Below are 16,641 nucleotides of genomic sequence, written 5' to 3'. Positions count from 1 at the left end.
TGGAGGTCTCTAGCGCCAGCGTCATCGCGCGTAGCGCACAGTCCGCCGGGAGAGGTGCGGAGCGCTTCGGGGGACCACCAGAGCGGGCCGCGTCGTTCGACAGGTACCCCTGGCGAGTAGCGCAGACAAGAGGATCTTTGGTTGGGTCTTGGTAGCCACAGCGGCGGTGTTGCGAGCCTATGGCCGCGACGTACGGTCGGATGGAGCCGCCCCGCACTGTGCCCTTGCCATAAAGATGTCCGAGATAGCACGCCACAGTGACCGGGGTGGCAGGGAGTCTAGAGAACCCATCGCCGTCGCAGAAAGCAGTAAACGCCTCCCAATGATGGTGGTAGGCGCTTTGGGTATTGGCGGAAAGGTTGCGGCCGAGCAGGTGCGCCGCGTGTGTGGCACCCGCCCGGAGTTCTAGTAGCCGCGCAGCCGCGACTCTGCCTTCCTCCTGCCATCGATGGCGGGCGGAGGCTTGAAAGCGAACGCGACGCTCTCCCAAGGCGGCGTCACGCTCGCCAGGAGCGGAGTCGGACGCACGACGGCAGCGGCGCTCTGGTACCACTGCTGCTTGGGCCAGCGTGGGGCGACGACCACTTCTGATTGCGTACGGAGGAAGCGCGCCCACACACCCAGCAGAGCGGGGCGCGGCACGACGACTGGAACTGAATGAGGAAAAGGCATGTGACCGGGCAGCGCATTTCCATCGACCAAATAGAGGGGCAACGCGAAACGCCTTTCCAGAAGTAGCTTGGCATCCGGTGGTAGATGCCAAGCGAAACTGTCCCGCCGGCGGGAGAGGCGGTCTGCCCAGCAGTTTAGAACCGAGGGGAGGTGCCGGGTAGAAAGAGAGATGCCGTTGGCCTCGAAGAGGTTGCGTATAAGGCGCAACTTAGCGAGAACACGCGGCCAGCGGCTGGTGTAGTTGCGCACCACGTGCACGGTGACGACCGAGTCCGTCACCAGGAGCACGTGGCGCCGCCTCGCGAACGGCAAGAACTTCTCCAGGGCGAGGAGAGCGGCGCTCAACTCCAGCTCGTTGATGTGAGCGCCGTCGTCCGCCTCGGTAAAGAAACCCGAGGCCGGTACTGCTCCTTTCCAGGCCGCTCCCCACCCGGCCATGCTTGCGTCTGTGAAGAGGCACGCGTCTGGCTCCGGCCAAATCGCCCGCCCGATGTGCAGGTTGAAGGAGAGTCGTCCCCACCACTGCAGGTCTCTCATGGCCGCGTGGGAGAGGTGCGGGTCGCGCTCCCGAGGCCCTCTGCGGGCGTGACCATCTCACGCGTCACGCGTGACGTCACGCGTGCGTGACACTTTGATTTCTGACGAAGTATGAGGCTTTTGAGGCAAGTGTGGTGTGACCGGTGACAGTGACAGGGCAGTGAACAGCTCCCGCAGGCGCAGCCTGCAGTCGACTACTGCAGGCGAGCTTGCGTTGGCTAGGCCGGCGAAGCGCTCCACGTCCTTGCGCTTGACGTAACGGCGGTGCCGCGAGGCGTATCGGAGGAGGCGCGCTGCCCCGGCCTCGATGGGCTGCAGCTTCTTGGGGGACAGAAGAAACCGCTCCTCCTCGGTATCGACGAGAATACCGAGGAGCTCGAGCCGCGTTGACCCGCTGAAGAAGCACTTTCCCGGGTGCAAGTTCAGGCCGAGCTTCGCGAAGAGTAGCGGCATAACTCTTCCGAGCTCGACCGTCTCCTTCTGGCCAGTGGCGGTGTCGGGTCGACCGGGCTTTGCGGCGCCAAAAAAGTCGTCGAGGTACGCGAAGACCCGGTGGCCGAGGCGGCGCAGCCACGCTACCACTGGACTCATCGCCTTGGTGAAGAACCAAGGCGCGACGGCGAGGCCACAGTTCAGGCACAGCGGAACGTAGATGCGGCTTCCGACGTAGAAAGCGAGCCGCATCTTGTCGACCTTCCGGACGCGCAGATGGTAGTACGCGTCCTGGATGTCCGCCTTGAACAGGTGGTCGCCCTTGCGCAGCTCGGAGGCGAGGTCCGAGATCTGGTCCATGCGAAAGGTCCCCGCCTCCATGCACTCATTTGCCCGCTTGTAGTCGACGACGAGCAGGCTCTTTCCCCTCGTATTGGCGACGAACGACGGGAAGATCTGGCCGGCTCGCGTCAACGTCCGGGCTTCCGACGCAGTTGCCCTGCGGGCGAACCCTCTCGACAACCACCGCGCTAGCTCCGTCTCCGCGAACAACGCATCCTCCCGTGACAAGAGATAAGGCCGCGGGCGCTGGTACGGAACCTCCCCTAACTAGGGGAGCTGAAGCCCTAAGCGAAGATGACGTGCCAGCCACGGGCTGGCTCCCAGCCTCTCCCAGGTCGCATGGGCCTTCCCCACGCCCACATATGGCGGCCCGCCTGAGCTGCTCATCCGGGTGGCTATATCTGTCTACGTCCACGCCCACGTCCACGGTCGCGTCCTCTACCACGGCCTCCACCTCCGGCAGGGGTCGGGGTTGCGGCGTTGAGGGCAGCGGCGGCGCTTCCTCCGCGAAGGATAGGTGTCTGCGTGGGTCCTCGGCGTCGGCCGGCGGCTTGTGCCGCGTACTTAATCTGCTGGACTTGCTGCCGGCGGAACGCTTGACGCCCAGGAGTACTGAACGCGGCCGGGGGGTCGACGTAGGCCGCGAGCAGTTCCGGGTCGGCGACGCCGGCTGCGCCCTGACGCCCGCAGAGCACCTCGTATTTCGAGGCGATGAGCTCGTAGACACCAAAGACACTAACGTGCGCGATGGAGGCTCATTAGGCCGCCCGTCCGAGGGCCTCCCAGTCGGTCGGCGATTCAAGCCGAGGGAGGACGTCGACAATGTCGCTAAGGAGGTCGAGGAGCTGGTTCGATATGCGGCAGAGGTAAGCAGAGGTGACGTACAGAGTACCGGCTTCACTTGCTCTACCCGGACTGGTCTGCGAAGCAGCGAACTTCCGGTAGTGCTCGACAGAATCAGGCTTGAAGCCAACCGGAAAGCCTCCCTCAAAACGGCGGGGGACTTCGAATCGGACCGGGATGGGTTAGCCTCTCCTCTCATACCACTCGTCGGTGAAAGCCTGGGCTCCTGCGCTCCCCTCAGGATCGCACTGAGTTCCTTCTTCCTCATACTCGTCCTCGTCTTCGTCTCCTTCGGGCTCGTCGACGGGCTCGGTGGGATCGGGGACCAGACCCGGAGTCGCTTCGGGATCGACTGATGCCGCGGAAGCGACGGCCCTGTCGACGATTGGAGCGGCGGGTGCGGTTCCGGAAGAAGGAGGAACCTGCGCGTCTGGGATCGGGTTATTCGCGTCGGTAGGTGCTGCTTGTGACCCCGCATTCGGTTGCAGGGATTGGAGGGCGATCTTGGGTTGATCGGCAATGAACGCCGAGATCGCGGATGATGTTGCTGCGTCGAGCGCAGGCAACTCGATGTTGCTGGCTGCGGCAGGGGCCGAGGGAGTAGCTGAATCAGCGGGTTGTTCTCCTGACATTCCGCGCGGCGAGACCGGTAGCGGAAAACTGTGTCAAACCACCGCACTAGAGGCACGGGGAAATCGTTCCTCTTGCTGAAAAACGGATGACTGCCGAAGGGCCTCGTCGTTGACCAGCACTACCACCACCCCTTGATAAATTACGAGAAGCGACGGCGGGTGCGTGAGACTAGAAGTCACGCGGGTGACGTCGGTGACCTGTCACCGTGGTGTCAGCGAGAGCGGCGGTGAGGGGCATTACACTGTGATCAAATGGTACATATCCGTAACTGCGTTGGGCTACCGTTGCATGCAATCGTCGTTACACAGCTGTGAAAAACGATTGCGTCCATGCAACGGTACACGGGGGTGCCCCTATGAATGGAACAGTTTCAGAAATATAAATGAAAATAGGCTATCTTTATGCAATGCTCAGAATTTCGACGTGGCTGGAAAGCTAACAACTGCTTTTATTTGTGTGCAGGGCGCCAAAAAAGGAAAAGCCGCCGTTTCGAAGCAGTGAACAAAGCGCTTCCGAAGGCCAAAACACAAATATCTGCTCAACAGCACCTAATACTGGTACCATTGACAATCATACAATATAATTTTTGAAAGCTTTTTTGAAACATGTCCAACGGTCCTCCGAAGGGCTCCGACTCGAACTGATCACAAGACAACTCATTCCATGGCGCTGTGATTATCTGCTCATCGGTCAGCGATTCAGTGCCATTTGCCAAGGCCTTGTTCACGATTGCCTGCTGCCTCGCTAGCTTGCGACGCAACTGTAGACTCCGAGGCATGTTCATCGGCGCGTTATAAGATGCAGCACGATAAAACATCATTCGATGTTCGTACGCCTCCCTGTCTCTTCTACGCGCTATGGACTCTACGGCAAACTTTGCCTCTATGGCATCCTCCTTGCGTCGTGCACACAACGCTTTCATTCTCTCGGCTGCTTCCTTTGCAGCCACCAATTCGAGAGCAGGTGCACTAGTCAGCACACATCCTGCTGCCGTATCAACAAAACCTCTCTTCAAAAATACAGGTCGTATGCCCGCATTTTGGCGGAAGGCTTCGCGCTTTTCATTTAGCATGCACTTCATTTCCTCCACAGATGCAATGCTATATAGAAAATTACTGGACAGTGGCCGAAGTATTCCAATACTTTTTGAGGGATCGAATGGACACACGCCGGACTTTTCAAAACTACCCTTGATAATACGAGGTATGAAAGTTTCCTGATATGCCTCTCGCATTACGATACAGATGTCGAAGACATCCAAAGCATTATCTCTGGTAGCAAATGACACGTTTCGAAGAACCTCAATGACGCGTTGCTTGAAGGGCCCAAAAGTCCCCACATCTAGCGGCTGCGTTGCACCACTAGTGTGGGCAGGAATGGCGTAGGCAATTATTCCCCCACGGTCAAGAATCGAAAGTGCTTCGAAACTCATGTGACTTCTGTATGCGTCATAAAGAAGCAGCAGCTTCCTACTCCCCGCCGTTAAGTCCTTCACGTCCTCCACAAACGAAGAAGCCCATGTTATGAAAATGCTTTTGTCGATTCCAGCAACTCCATCCCTCGTCGCAATCATGCTGCCTCTCGAGAGGCAGTCAGCAACAGTTTCCGTTTGTTCTATTCCGCTTCGCTGAATGGTGCGATAGGGAACCGATTTGCCCTTGAAAACAAACACAGGATTTGCAGCGTCACCTGATGCAAAAACCACCGGCATCATCGTGATGCGATGATTGTATGAAAAATTAACCAGCTTTTGCTCAGTTTGGGAATTACGTAGACCGTAATGTTTATGCTTGGAAGAACCAAGTTTCTGCTTGCCTGGCGAAATACCTGACTCATCCAGATTGGCAATTCTTGACGGATCTATACTGTTGGTCTTTATGACATCCTCCAAGGCGGCAAAGTACGAAATCAAATTCTCAGCATTAGTGCACCTAAACCGCTTCCCTTCCTGCGGACTACTCTTGCCAAATCTTATGCGACGTTTGTGTCTTGCCTCAAATGATTGAGCAAACTTGCGACCGGGACGCAAGTTCTTGAATGTCAACTTTCTCTGCCTGTGTTCTGGCGTTCTACAACACATTAATTCCACAGCATCATAAAGGTCCATCCTGGTAAGCTCGTAGCTTTGACTGGAGAACTGTGTTAGCAGAGAAATAAGGCTGTTCTCTTCGCTCGCGGTTAGGGCAGGCTTCCGTCCTCGCGACTTCACATCAATGCACTGCGTCCGTCTTTTGAATTGTCGGCTGAATGTCGTGAGGGCTACGCGGCCAAACGCCGCACCCTTGCGCAAAGAAAGACCTTTGTCTACCGCGATAAAGGCCTGCTGTAGTCTGCGGCCATGTTTTGTCAACTTCGTCATAGTAGTTGAGCACCCAGGAGCCAGTATTGTGACTGGATTGCCGGGCTTGGGAAAAGGAAGTGGTAGGATATGAGGTATTGAGTCTGTAGGAAATAGGCGGGCAATTTGTTTTGCGCGCCATGTGGCAATGGTTTGGATTTTTTCTACGATTCCATCTCCATACAGTAATCAAGCTCCGATAAAAGCACCTCTAACATCATAAAGAACCTGGCGGCTATAGTTTCGGCGTCACGGCCATGCAAAGGAGCGAAATTCATGGAAAATGTGCACTCATGGACCAGAAAGCTTTAATGATGCTTAAATTTTGCATATATTCCTCTGTTCCGCAAATGGGTGCACTGTACCATTTTATGGGGCACCCCCTTTTACTATACCGTTGTGAGAAGTAAAAGCAATTTCAATTACTATTGCTTACTCATAATTACAAAGCGCGGCACCACAAGTGAACTGACACCGGTAGTCCACGTACGATGTTCACTCGAAGGTATACGCTCGAGCGACACAGCCTCCAGGAGGTTGTCAACACAACAGACCTGATTGCGAAGGTGCGGGAAAAGAAGCACCCATATCCGATGCAAGGTAATTGGGCTAAAGGATCCTGAATGCAGTCTAGAAGGGCAAAAAGAAAGCCACACCGACACTGATAGGAAACGAATCGAGGAACGCAAAGGCAAAGCATCGCACCGAGGAAATGCAGAAGTGAAAGGACGCCGAGTAGAATCGAAAGGCTAATCGAGAGGAAGAAGCGGGAAGCGAGGTAGATATATGGCTAGTCCTAGGAAGAGAGGAACAGAGAGAGAGGTAGCGGAGAAAAAAAGCAATAACACCTCAGCAGAGCTTGTCTAAGCTCCCGGCATAGTGCCGAAGATTGTGTTTCCATTGTCCACCATTCCATCTTATCCCTTATCTCCCCCCTCTGTCGTCGATGCTCTATCTCCCTTGGCCTCCAAACCTCCTGGACAGTAACTCAGACATCCTCAATCTACACCATGTCTGAACTTACGAGAGTTATGGGCCCAGGAGGCTCACAAGGTCCGCAATTCAACTACATGGTCCCGCCTAAGCTTAACGAGGACGGTAAAAAGTTCGAATAGAGAAACGATGTACGCGACTAGATGACTATGATACGAATTTATGCTCAAGGAGGAGATAATCGTGCCAAGTGTGCTGTGAATGCGCTCGGCTACACTTTATACATGTCACTCGACAAGGCAAACCGAGCGAATATCGACGAAGCTATCGAAAAGGGCACAATGAAGCTAGTAGCAAAAGACGGTGAAGAAAAGGTCGATCAAGAAGAGGCTGTTGACAAAATTCTCCACCTGGTGGCGAAGGATTCGGCCACGGATGGTATCCGTAGAATAGTCAAGATGACTCAAGATATCTACGCTTGCAAGCGTAAAGAAGACGAAGCGCCAGCAACGTTTGCTAAACACTTTCGAGGTCTAGCGAAGAAGTATTTGAATCACTGTTACGCAGAAAGCAGCACACAAGACAGTCAAAAATTTGCAATGCAATGCATTCGTCCCCTCTTCGACTTTCAATAATATTGTCACGCAACTTATAACCAAGGCATCCTCGCGTGCGACAAATATATTAACGTGCATGGTGTCCGTCCCGAAGGACGAGATAACTCAGCTGGAAGCTAAAGAGAAGAAGTTCAAAGACTGCTTCCTTAAATGGAAAGAGGACAACTCCGATGATAGAAGCGTATCCACAGAAATCCTCGATAGCATACAGGATCTCACGTCGATCGTTAAAACATAACCTCCGCAACGCGCAATAAATCAAGCCGTAAACACAAGGAAGATCGTTCGGCATATAAAATTAGCTTGGACGATGCAGTAGAAGCTCTGGGCGATATCAAGGCAGCTGAAGCAACCAATAAGGCTATTCAAAGAAAATGCAAAGTTGACTCTACTGAGCCTAAGGAACTAGGGAGTGGCATTGACCTACGCACCACGTTGCTCGCTAAGCAGAAGTTCTTTGATGCAAGCGAGGCCGGAAAAGATGACTTCAAGCGATCCAAAGTCTACATCCCTCCTGGTACCGGGAAGAAACTCAGATTCCCTTGTAAGGCTTGTGGAGAGATGGGGCACTGGTGAAACGACAAAGAGTGCCCTAAGTATAACTCAAGATCTGGATTCGTCAGGAGATACGGTGATGCAGCAAACGCTACACCCCAGAAGCATTCTAGGAATGTACGGTTCGACAATATTGATGATGACAAGGACAGCAGTATGGCGGCACAAGATAAGAAACAGTATTTTTAATAAAGGGATCCGTCACGCTCCAGACAGATCCCAACCCCATCTTAGACGACGGAGCTCCTACCTCCACAGGAGGTATCCTCAACGCAGCAATCCTATGCGATATACTTGGTATTCCGTTTCAATTGGACCCTCCTCAAGGCGTCTACCTGCACGGATGGGGACATGAAGGCCACGAACCCAAGCCAGTCATCGCATCGTGGACGCTTACCACGATGGATGTCAACTCCAAACCCGTATCCTTTACATTTGATATCGTCCCAGGCGAATCACCACTTCTCATCGGTCTTGACCTACGACAGTACACTGACACGCATAACCCCTCCACGCCGACATACATAGTCATGCAAAGACCGTCCGATAAGTACCAATTCACTCTTCCGACATACATGGACAGTAACAGAGTAGATAAGAATCAGAGGCTACGATTGGAAAAGCACCACAAGCACGATCAACGGCAAGATCGCTGCTGTCAAATATCGCACACCTAGGGAGACGCGCCCCGATAGCACTCTCGAAGAAGATACATCGATTTACCCACGCACCCAAAACTGAAGTGAAGACGATATGCAAGGATGCAGGCATACTAGATACACCACTTTCGAATGCCATTGACCTAGTAGATTCTGCTTGTGAGGTATGCGCTAAGAACGGGCAACCTGCTTCCTCGAAGAAGCTCTCCTTGACCCACATCAATAAGGCTTTTAATCAAGAACTACAAGCAGACTTCACCCATTGCGAGAAAGGAGGCCAGAAACAGATCCTCCTAACGCTCACCGATACAGGGACCGGATAGAGCGACATGAGTATTGTCAAAAAGGAGTCAATGAATGCAGCGATATCAGCAATGGAACACCGATGGATATGCATGCACGGTGCGCCTCAGTCATTCTCCGCAGACGATGAGTTTAATCGCAAGCCGTTGAAAGATTTCTTAACGCAACACGACATACAATTCAATCCACGTCCAGCACGACGTCACCATAAGATCGGAATCGTTGAGCGGAAGAACGGTACGATCAAAGCGATAATCAAGTAGCTCGATAGCGACATCACGGACGCAGGTGCAGACACCATAGTGGCTAGGGCAGTACTACTCTCGAACATGTTCTCCGGAACGAAACTCCTCAGCTCATTCCAGCTCGCGAGAGGATATCAACCATCCATCCTCGGTATTCCGAGTCAGGCCATATCGCAGGACCTACTTGATGCTCACAAAGAACAGGTCGTTATTCGAGCCCTACAGAGGCTTATCGCATCTCGAGCACCGAATACGATACAGCAAGGCACCATCAACAACGGCGATAAAATTTGGGTATTTTACCAGACATCAAGCCATGCACAGAAGCCTAGGTGGGTGAAGGCCACAGTTGTGGAGACTCTCCCACACATGGTGCTGGCAAGACGAGCAAAAAGGGACCCCCATCACGAGTGTCTTACGAGGACGAAAGGATTGCCCCGAAGAATAAGCTCACGGAAGGGCTCCTTTCCTGCACACTCGAAGAGGAACTACGGTCTACCGAGGCGGACGATGAACCATCGCTAGATAAAGATGGTCGCATGGATGAGGGGGAGATCGATAAAGAACACTCCGACACACAAGCAACATCCATCAACCATCGTAGACACTCCCTGTTATCTGTCACACAAACAGAACCCGAGAATCCAGTTGCAGATATTGGGAAGACTACACCCATAATCGAACCACAGCCAGGCTCAGAGCTACAATCAGACCGACAGCGGGTACCACAGAACATCCACAACACCATAGGTAATACAAAAGTCAGCCGAGGGAAGCTAGAATTTGCACCGCCTTAGATAGTAGAGGAAGCCTTTACCAGAGAACATCAATCAAATTGGGCAGATGCATACGACGACGTTGACGAGCACAAGGTACCGAAGGATGCTAACGTCATCTCCTCTCATGTGATATACAAGGTGAATAACCTGGAAGACGGCTCCATGCAGCTCAAGGGTACAATCGTACTACACGGAAATCGAGACTCAGAGAAAGAGAACATCAGAAAAGATTCGTCAACGGCGCAGTTTGACATAATCAGGCTCCTTCTATGCATAGTTTCCCTACTACGATTTAGGCTTGGTATGGCCGATATCAAGGGTGCATACCTCCAGAGCGGTCCGATCAAAAGAAGCATCTATGTAATTACATATGGTCTTAAGACCACCTCGAGAAGGAAAGGGAAGCAGAGGAAAACTTTGGAAGTTGAAGAAGCTGCCCTATGGGATCGTCGTGGCAGGGCGACAGTGGGCTAAGGTAATAGAAGACTGGATGTTAACCACCGGGAAGTTGGAGAGAGGATTTGGACTGAGTCAGCTCTACGTGAGGCGAAACGAGCAGGGTCACATTGCGATGGTAGTAGCAAAAGTTACCGACGACTTCATTATCGGAGGAAAGGTACAATCGATCCGTGATTTCGTCAGTGAGATGAAGAAGCGTTTTGAGGTAGGGAAGGTAGTCATAGACGCAGGATTTTTCTTCAACGGATGTGAAATTGAGCAGGACGAAGAAGGGAACGTCACACTTTTGATGACTACATACATGAAGCAACTCAATGAAATCGAACTCAGTAGAGCAAGAAGGAAATGGAAAGACGAAAAGGCAACCGATGCAGAGATTTCGATGTTCAGGAGTGTGACAGGCCCTCTCCTATGGCTAGGTGAAGGAGTACTGCCCCCAGCCGCTTACGCATGCTCAGCATTACAACAGAAGATTGCCGGACTTCGAGTATCCCATCTCATGGAGGCAAACACAATGATCCGTGAGATACTCAGGCTCAATCCCATGATACTATTCAGAAGTCCAGAAAGTATCGAAGAGGCAATAATATGTACACTCTCAGATGCAGCATACAACATCAGTTCAGCAAAGTCTTATGGTCAGTCTGCAATTTTCGCAAGCCTACGCATCAAAACTGCAAGAGGTTTGCAAGTGTACCATGCCATCGATTGGTCAAGCACTAAACAGAGAAGGATATGCTATTCGAGTTACGGAGCCGAAATCATCGCCTGTGCCGATGGAGATGACAGAGGGTTCTACCTACGCGGGGCATTCAGATTTATGTTCCCTTATAGGCCCATCATGAACGAGCTACAGGTGAATTCACACGGCTTATATGATACGATTACCACACTACATGAAGGGCATGACTACAAATTGAGACAAACGGTGCAACGGATCCGGAATAGTTTTGATGCTGAGGAAATTGATGTGCTGCGATGGATACCAGGCCGAAGCAACGTTGCTGACGCACTTACCAAGATGGATGTACAACTGTGGAAACTCACCCACGATATGTGCCTAAGCGGAAGACTCGTAGTGGACTTTGGTCAAGGCAAAGCCTTGCACAGCAAAACCTGGAGATAAAGCAATCGCCAATTGCCCGAAGTTCAACATTCTCTCGGAACGAACAACGACATGATATCATGGTGTAAGCAATAAGTCCACTCAGAGTACCTGAGTCGAATGGGATGTGTGTAAGAAGTAAGCAATTTCAATTACTATTGCTTACTCATAATTACAAAGCGCAGCACCACAAGTGAACTGACACCGGTAGTCCACGTACGATGTTAACTCGAAGGTATACGCTCGAGCGACACAGCCTTCAGGAGGTTGTCAACACAACAGACCTAATTGCGAAGAGGCGGGAAAAGAAGCACCCATATCCGATGTAAGGTAATTGGGCTAAAGGATCCTGAATGCAGTCTAGAAGGGCAAAAAGAAAGCCACACCGACACCGATAGGAAACGAATCGAGGAACGCAAAGGCAAAGCATCGCACCGAGGAAATGCAGAAGTGAAAGGACGCCGAGTAGAATCGAAAGGCTAATCGAGAGGAAGAAGCGGGAAGCGAGGTAGATATATGGCTAGTCCTAGGAAGAGAGGAACAGAGAGAGAGGTAGCGGAGAAAAAAAGCAATAACACCTCAGCAGAGCTTGTCTAAGCTCCCGGCATAGTGCCGAAGATTGTGTTTCCATTGTCCACCATTCCATCATATCCCTTATCTCCCCCCTCTGTCGTCGATGCTCTATCTCCCTTGGCCTCCAAACCTCCTGGACAGTAACTCAGACATCCTCAATCTACACCATGTCTGAACTTACGAGAACCGTACAGTACACGCACCCCTGAGCCCCCGACAGCAACGGATTCTAAAACGTTTCATTTCCTTGTCTATTCCGCTGCAAAATAAAAAAATCCCTGTCTCCGTAAATCCCGCACTATCGATCTCTGCACTCGCGGCACCGTCGCACCACAACCCCTCACCCACCGCCGCCCTCCAACGCGTTTTTCCGCTCACGTCGCCAGTTCGCAACTCGCTGTACCTCCTCTCCACAGAACGATGTCTCTCGTGCAGTGCCGCCACCTGCTCGTGAAGCACACTGAGTCGCGCCGGCCGTCCTCGTGGAAGTCGCCGCAGATCACGCGGGGAAAGGAGGAGGCCCTCGCGATCCTGTCTGCGTACCGCGAGCGCATCGTCTCTGGCGAGGTGTCGTTCGAGGAGCTTGCGCGCACCGAGAGCGACTGCTCCTCGGCCCGAAACGGCGGCGATCTGGGCGTGTTTGGCCGCGGCCGCATGCAGAAACCCTTCGAAGACGCCGCCTTCGCGCTCGACGTGGGCGAGGTCTCTGCCATCGTCGAGACCGAGTCTGGCGTCCACATACTCCAGCGCATAGAGTAACAACGCAGTGCATATGTCGTTTGATCTTTTGGTTTACATCCTGAGCTGGTTGTTGCTGCACTAGTTGCTGACCGACAATAAAAATACATCTATAGCCCCCTGCTTCAAATGCCTTCCGTCACCTTCTCCGTTTCTGCCTTCTGACCTGCTCCCTAAGGCGGGATATCCTGCTCTGCGGCACGGTCGGGTCTCCCGCCCTCCTCTTGGGCGGGCCGACGCGAATCCTCTTCGTCATCTCGACCTTGCGGCCCTTGTCCATCTCCCCATCGCTATATCTCCTCCTCAACCGTTCGCTTGCCTTATCCAGCAGCAGCTGCTCCTTCCTCATCTCCATCTCGAAGAGCTCGCGCCACCACACGACCTTGTCCGGCAGCTGGGTGATGGCGTAAGTCTCCATAACCATCCTAGCCCAGAGCGCGTCCAGCACGGCCACGCGGGAGGGGTTGTGCCTCTCCAGCATTTTGAGCTGCGCGGCACCGATGGCCGGGGTGGCCAGCAGCAAGAACACGTGGTCGTCTGCAATCTTGGACAAATCCACGAGCCTCCCCCTCGCCGCAGCAACGCGGGCGGCGGCCAAGGCGAGCGCCGAGAGGCGTGGCGCGCCGCACAGGCGCATCATCTCCGCGTGCTCCTCCGTCGTCGTCGGGACGAAGCGGGAGAACGGGGCGACGGCAGCGTCGTACGTGCGCGGCGGGGCTGGGCAAGCCGCGCGCTCGCGCGGCATGATGCACGGCAACGCCGGCGAGGCCCTGGGGCGCTTCGAAGGGAAGGAGGCCGAGTGGCGGCGCAGCGCCGGCGGGGAAGGCGCGCGTGGCGCAGCCGCGTCGGACGCGCGCGAGGTGGGCCCTAACTGGGCGAACAGGTGCGACCGGTGGTCGGCGGGGCCACGTCGGCGGTTCATAGTGAGGGTGGATAAGGAGGGCGGTGGTCAAGGTCTGGTCTCGAGGGAGAGGTTGTGGAAGGTTGGGTTGGCGTGGGTGCGGGGATGGAGGGCGGAGGGGGACCGTGACGGGGAAAGGAGGGGGGGAGGGAGGGGGGGGCGGCGGGGGCGGGGCGGGGCACCCCGGGGGCAGGGCGCCAGGGACGGCAGCCCCCACTGGAGGGCCAGCTGCGGCTACCTGGAGGACGTTTTTTGAGGAAATTTTCGGGATACCAGTGCATTCGGGACGGCGAGGCTGGTCGGTAGTTGCGACTCGATGCGGCGGTACGGCCTTGCGAGACGGATGGGCGGCACATGGAGCTTGTCGGCGGAACTGCGGGCGCACGAAGTGTGGTCTAACTACGTGCGGATCTAATTCAAATGTCCATGACTGTTGTACGGGGTGGCGCATGGGCGCGCGCCGCCCGCTAGTCTGCATGAGATTCTCTGGCATCGCTGGTAAAGCGCGCCGGCACGGTACGCCGGCGTCTCCATTTGCGTATACTTATTGAAAAGTGGGCGATGCGGCGGCCGTGCGACGAACGGCACGCGTGGCCCCGCGCACCCGGTGCGCGGAAAGGAATTCGGCGGAGATCGTTTGCACGCACAGGGTGACGGCGCGGCGTCCAGATCGGCGAGGGATCGCGCTTGCGGGTCTCACTACGACGTCCATGAGGGAAGGAACGGATGGGCCGCGGGAGGGGAGGGCGGCCGCGGCAACGTCTCCTTTATGTACTGTAACCCTGTGGCCATCCAACCCTGTATTGCACACGTGTACACGCCATATACTATTCAGTGTTTTCAGCCTGAAAGTACAATTGTAGTACAGTAGTCGTGGGCGTGACGATTCTTCAACTGGTATTGGCTTATGCAAGCTCTTACAGCCCATTCCGCCGCCATCTGCACAATCCTATTGGCTTATAAAATATCTTACAGCTCATTCCGCCGTCATCTGCATAACCCTGCAAATTCATTGGCCGCGACACGTACCCCGACTAAGCATACCTTTCCACCTTCACTATCCCTCCCTCGCGGGCCACCCGTGTCCCGTACTCACTTCGACTCGCCCCGTCTCTCACAGCCCCCGTCTCTCACAGAACCAACCCACCCATTTCCTCCGTATCCATTATGCCACCCTACGCCCTCCCCTCCCGTCTCTACCTCGCCCGCCCGCGTCATGTCCTCCACCCGCCGTTCCTTCGTATGGGGCTTCATCGCTCTTCTGCTCGCCCTGGCTTTTCTCCGCTCCCTCGCCCCCGAGCGTACGGAGTACGCCGTTAGGAACCTCTTCGAATTCAAGGACCGCCGTAGTGGCCTCCAACCCCAGCTCACAGAAGTTCAGCGCCTGAAGGACGAGCTCCAGAGGGAGCGAGTCGCCCTCCAGAGGTGGAAGGAACAGCTTGACCTGCGAAGTCAAGCTCAGAACGATACACACCACAACCCCCGCCCTGTCGTACGCCCAGATCACCTCCCGGCCGCCCCACCAGATGACCCGGACGCTTTCACGGACGACACCAACACCCAGCAAGGTCGTGAGGAGACAGACCTATCTACACCGGACAATCACGATCCAGAAGACGAATCTCACCCGCACTCAAACGATTTTGACGACGTCGATGAAGATGCTGCGCCGCTGTCAGACGACGAGTGTCCCATTATTGTCGTGCCCGAATCCTCGTCTACGGGTTTGGGCACTCAGATCGAGCACATCTGGACCTCTCTCTCCCTTACCCTTGCCATCCGCAATGCCTGCGTAGTCATTCCCTCCGTCATCTCGTCGTTCGGTGCCTCGCAGCCCGACCGCCCCGTCCCTTTTCATCAGGTCTTCGATTTGCCAGAGCTGGCGCGCACAGGCGTGCGCTTTGTCCCGCTGCGGACTTGCCAGGAGAATGGCATGACCAACGTGTTTGACGACAGAGGTGCCGAGTCGGCTATTGTTAAAAACTTTGCGTTGTATGTCAAGGAGAGTCATCCTAATCTTGCGAAAAACACTACTCTTGTGCGGGCTGACTCGAAGGGGTACCGGTTTTTAAAATCCAAACTCGTTAACTATGACGTCAACGTTGTTGCTGAGTATATGCGAGACAAGCTCCCAGAAGAACCCGGAAGACATTGCGTCGGAGTGGGCCTTATGCGAGCTCCGATAGCGATCAATCCTGACGTACTGGCACACTTCTTCCCGGCAAAGCACATTTCTGATTACATTGATGAGAGGTTTCCTGCATTGAACACGACACTCTTCGTTAAGCTCCGGTGGAGCAGCACAACATGCGACAAAGCACACACAAAGAACGGAACTGTTTGCATTTTCTTAGACAGCATCGTGCCTGTTCAAACTTATGTGAATGCAATTGCCCACGCTGCAGATATGATAGGAGCAACTGCTATCTACTTGGCAGTCCCATTGCATGTTCCTGACGATGTTACTGAATACATTGCCGAGCACCTTAACGTTATGGACCCAGTCCTGCTGGAGGTGGGGGGCGATCTCTTTACTGCAAATACCCTCGAAAGGGAATTAGCCGTGAGGTCGGTTGGTTTTGTGCCTGATGGAGGAGCGTGGGGCAATTGCGTACAAAAGACGAGACAATCGCATTTCCCACACGCATACGACGAGAACATCGATTCTATCACGATGATTCAGAATTGGAAAGACGCGGGGTCTCCAACGGCCTCATCGCTCCTTAGAGATGGTGTGGTCAAGCAACAGCACACCAATACGCACAAGCCACAAGCTGCCTCAGTTGCACCGGTTCAAAGCGTTAATGACGAAGATCCAATACATGCCGAAAGCTCTAAGCGCGGTCAGCCTGTCCCTGTGAAAAGGAATAATGGCGGTGAGAAGAAAGGAAACGTGAGTGAGGCACGCCAGCCAGAAGTTGAAGCACGAGAAATGCCATAGGATGTCGTCAATATTAACAAACAGGCTATGGAGCAA

General features: G+C 54.2%; 2 protein-coding genes across 2 annotated transcripts; one reads left to right on the top strand and one right to left on the bottom strand.

Annotated features, from left to right (window-relative positions):
* Positions 1 to 1,266: 1,266 nt before the first annotated feature.
* On the bottom strand, positions 1,267 to 2,022 carry CHC_T00010275001 (transposon Ty3-I Gag-Pol polyprotein-like). The gene has a single exon (XM_005715129.1). The coding sequence runs from the start codon at positions 2,020 to 2,022 to the stop codon at positions 1,267 to 1,269; it is 756 nt and encodes a 251-aa protein (XP_005715186.1).
* Positions 2,023 to 14,571: 12,549 nt separating this feature from the next.
* CHC_T00003420001 (hypothetical protein) lies at positions 14,572 to 16,605 on the top strand. Its single transcript, XM_005715128.1, has one exon. The coding sequence runs from the start codon at positions 14,572 to 14,574 to the stop codon at positions 16,603 to 16,605; it is 2,034 nt and encodes a 677-aa protein (XP_005715185.1).
* The last annotated feature ends 36 nt before the right edge of the window (positions 16,606 to 16,641 follow it).

This window comes from Chondrus crispus, genomic scaffold, assembly GCF_000350225.1.
Source record: "Chondrus crispus Stackhouse genomic scaffold, scaffold_19, whole genome shotgun sequence".
NCBI classification, from domain to species: domain Eukaryota; phylum Rhodophyta; class Florideophyceae; order Gigartinales; family Gigartinaceae; genus Chondrus; species Chondrus crispus.
The sequence above is the reverse complement of the archived record's forward strand: the minus strand, read 5'-3'. Positions and strand labels throughout refer to the sequence as shown.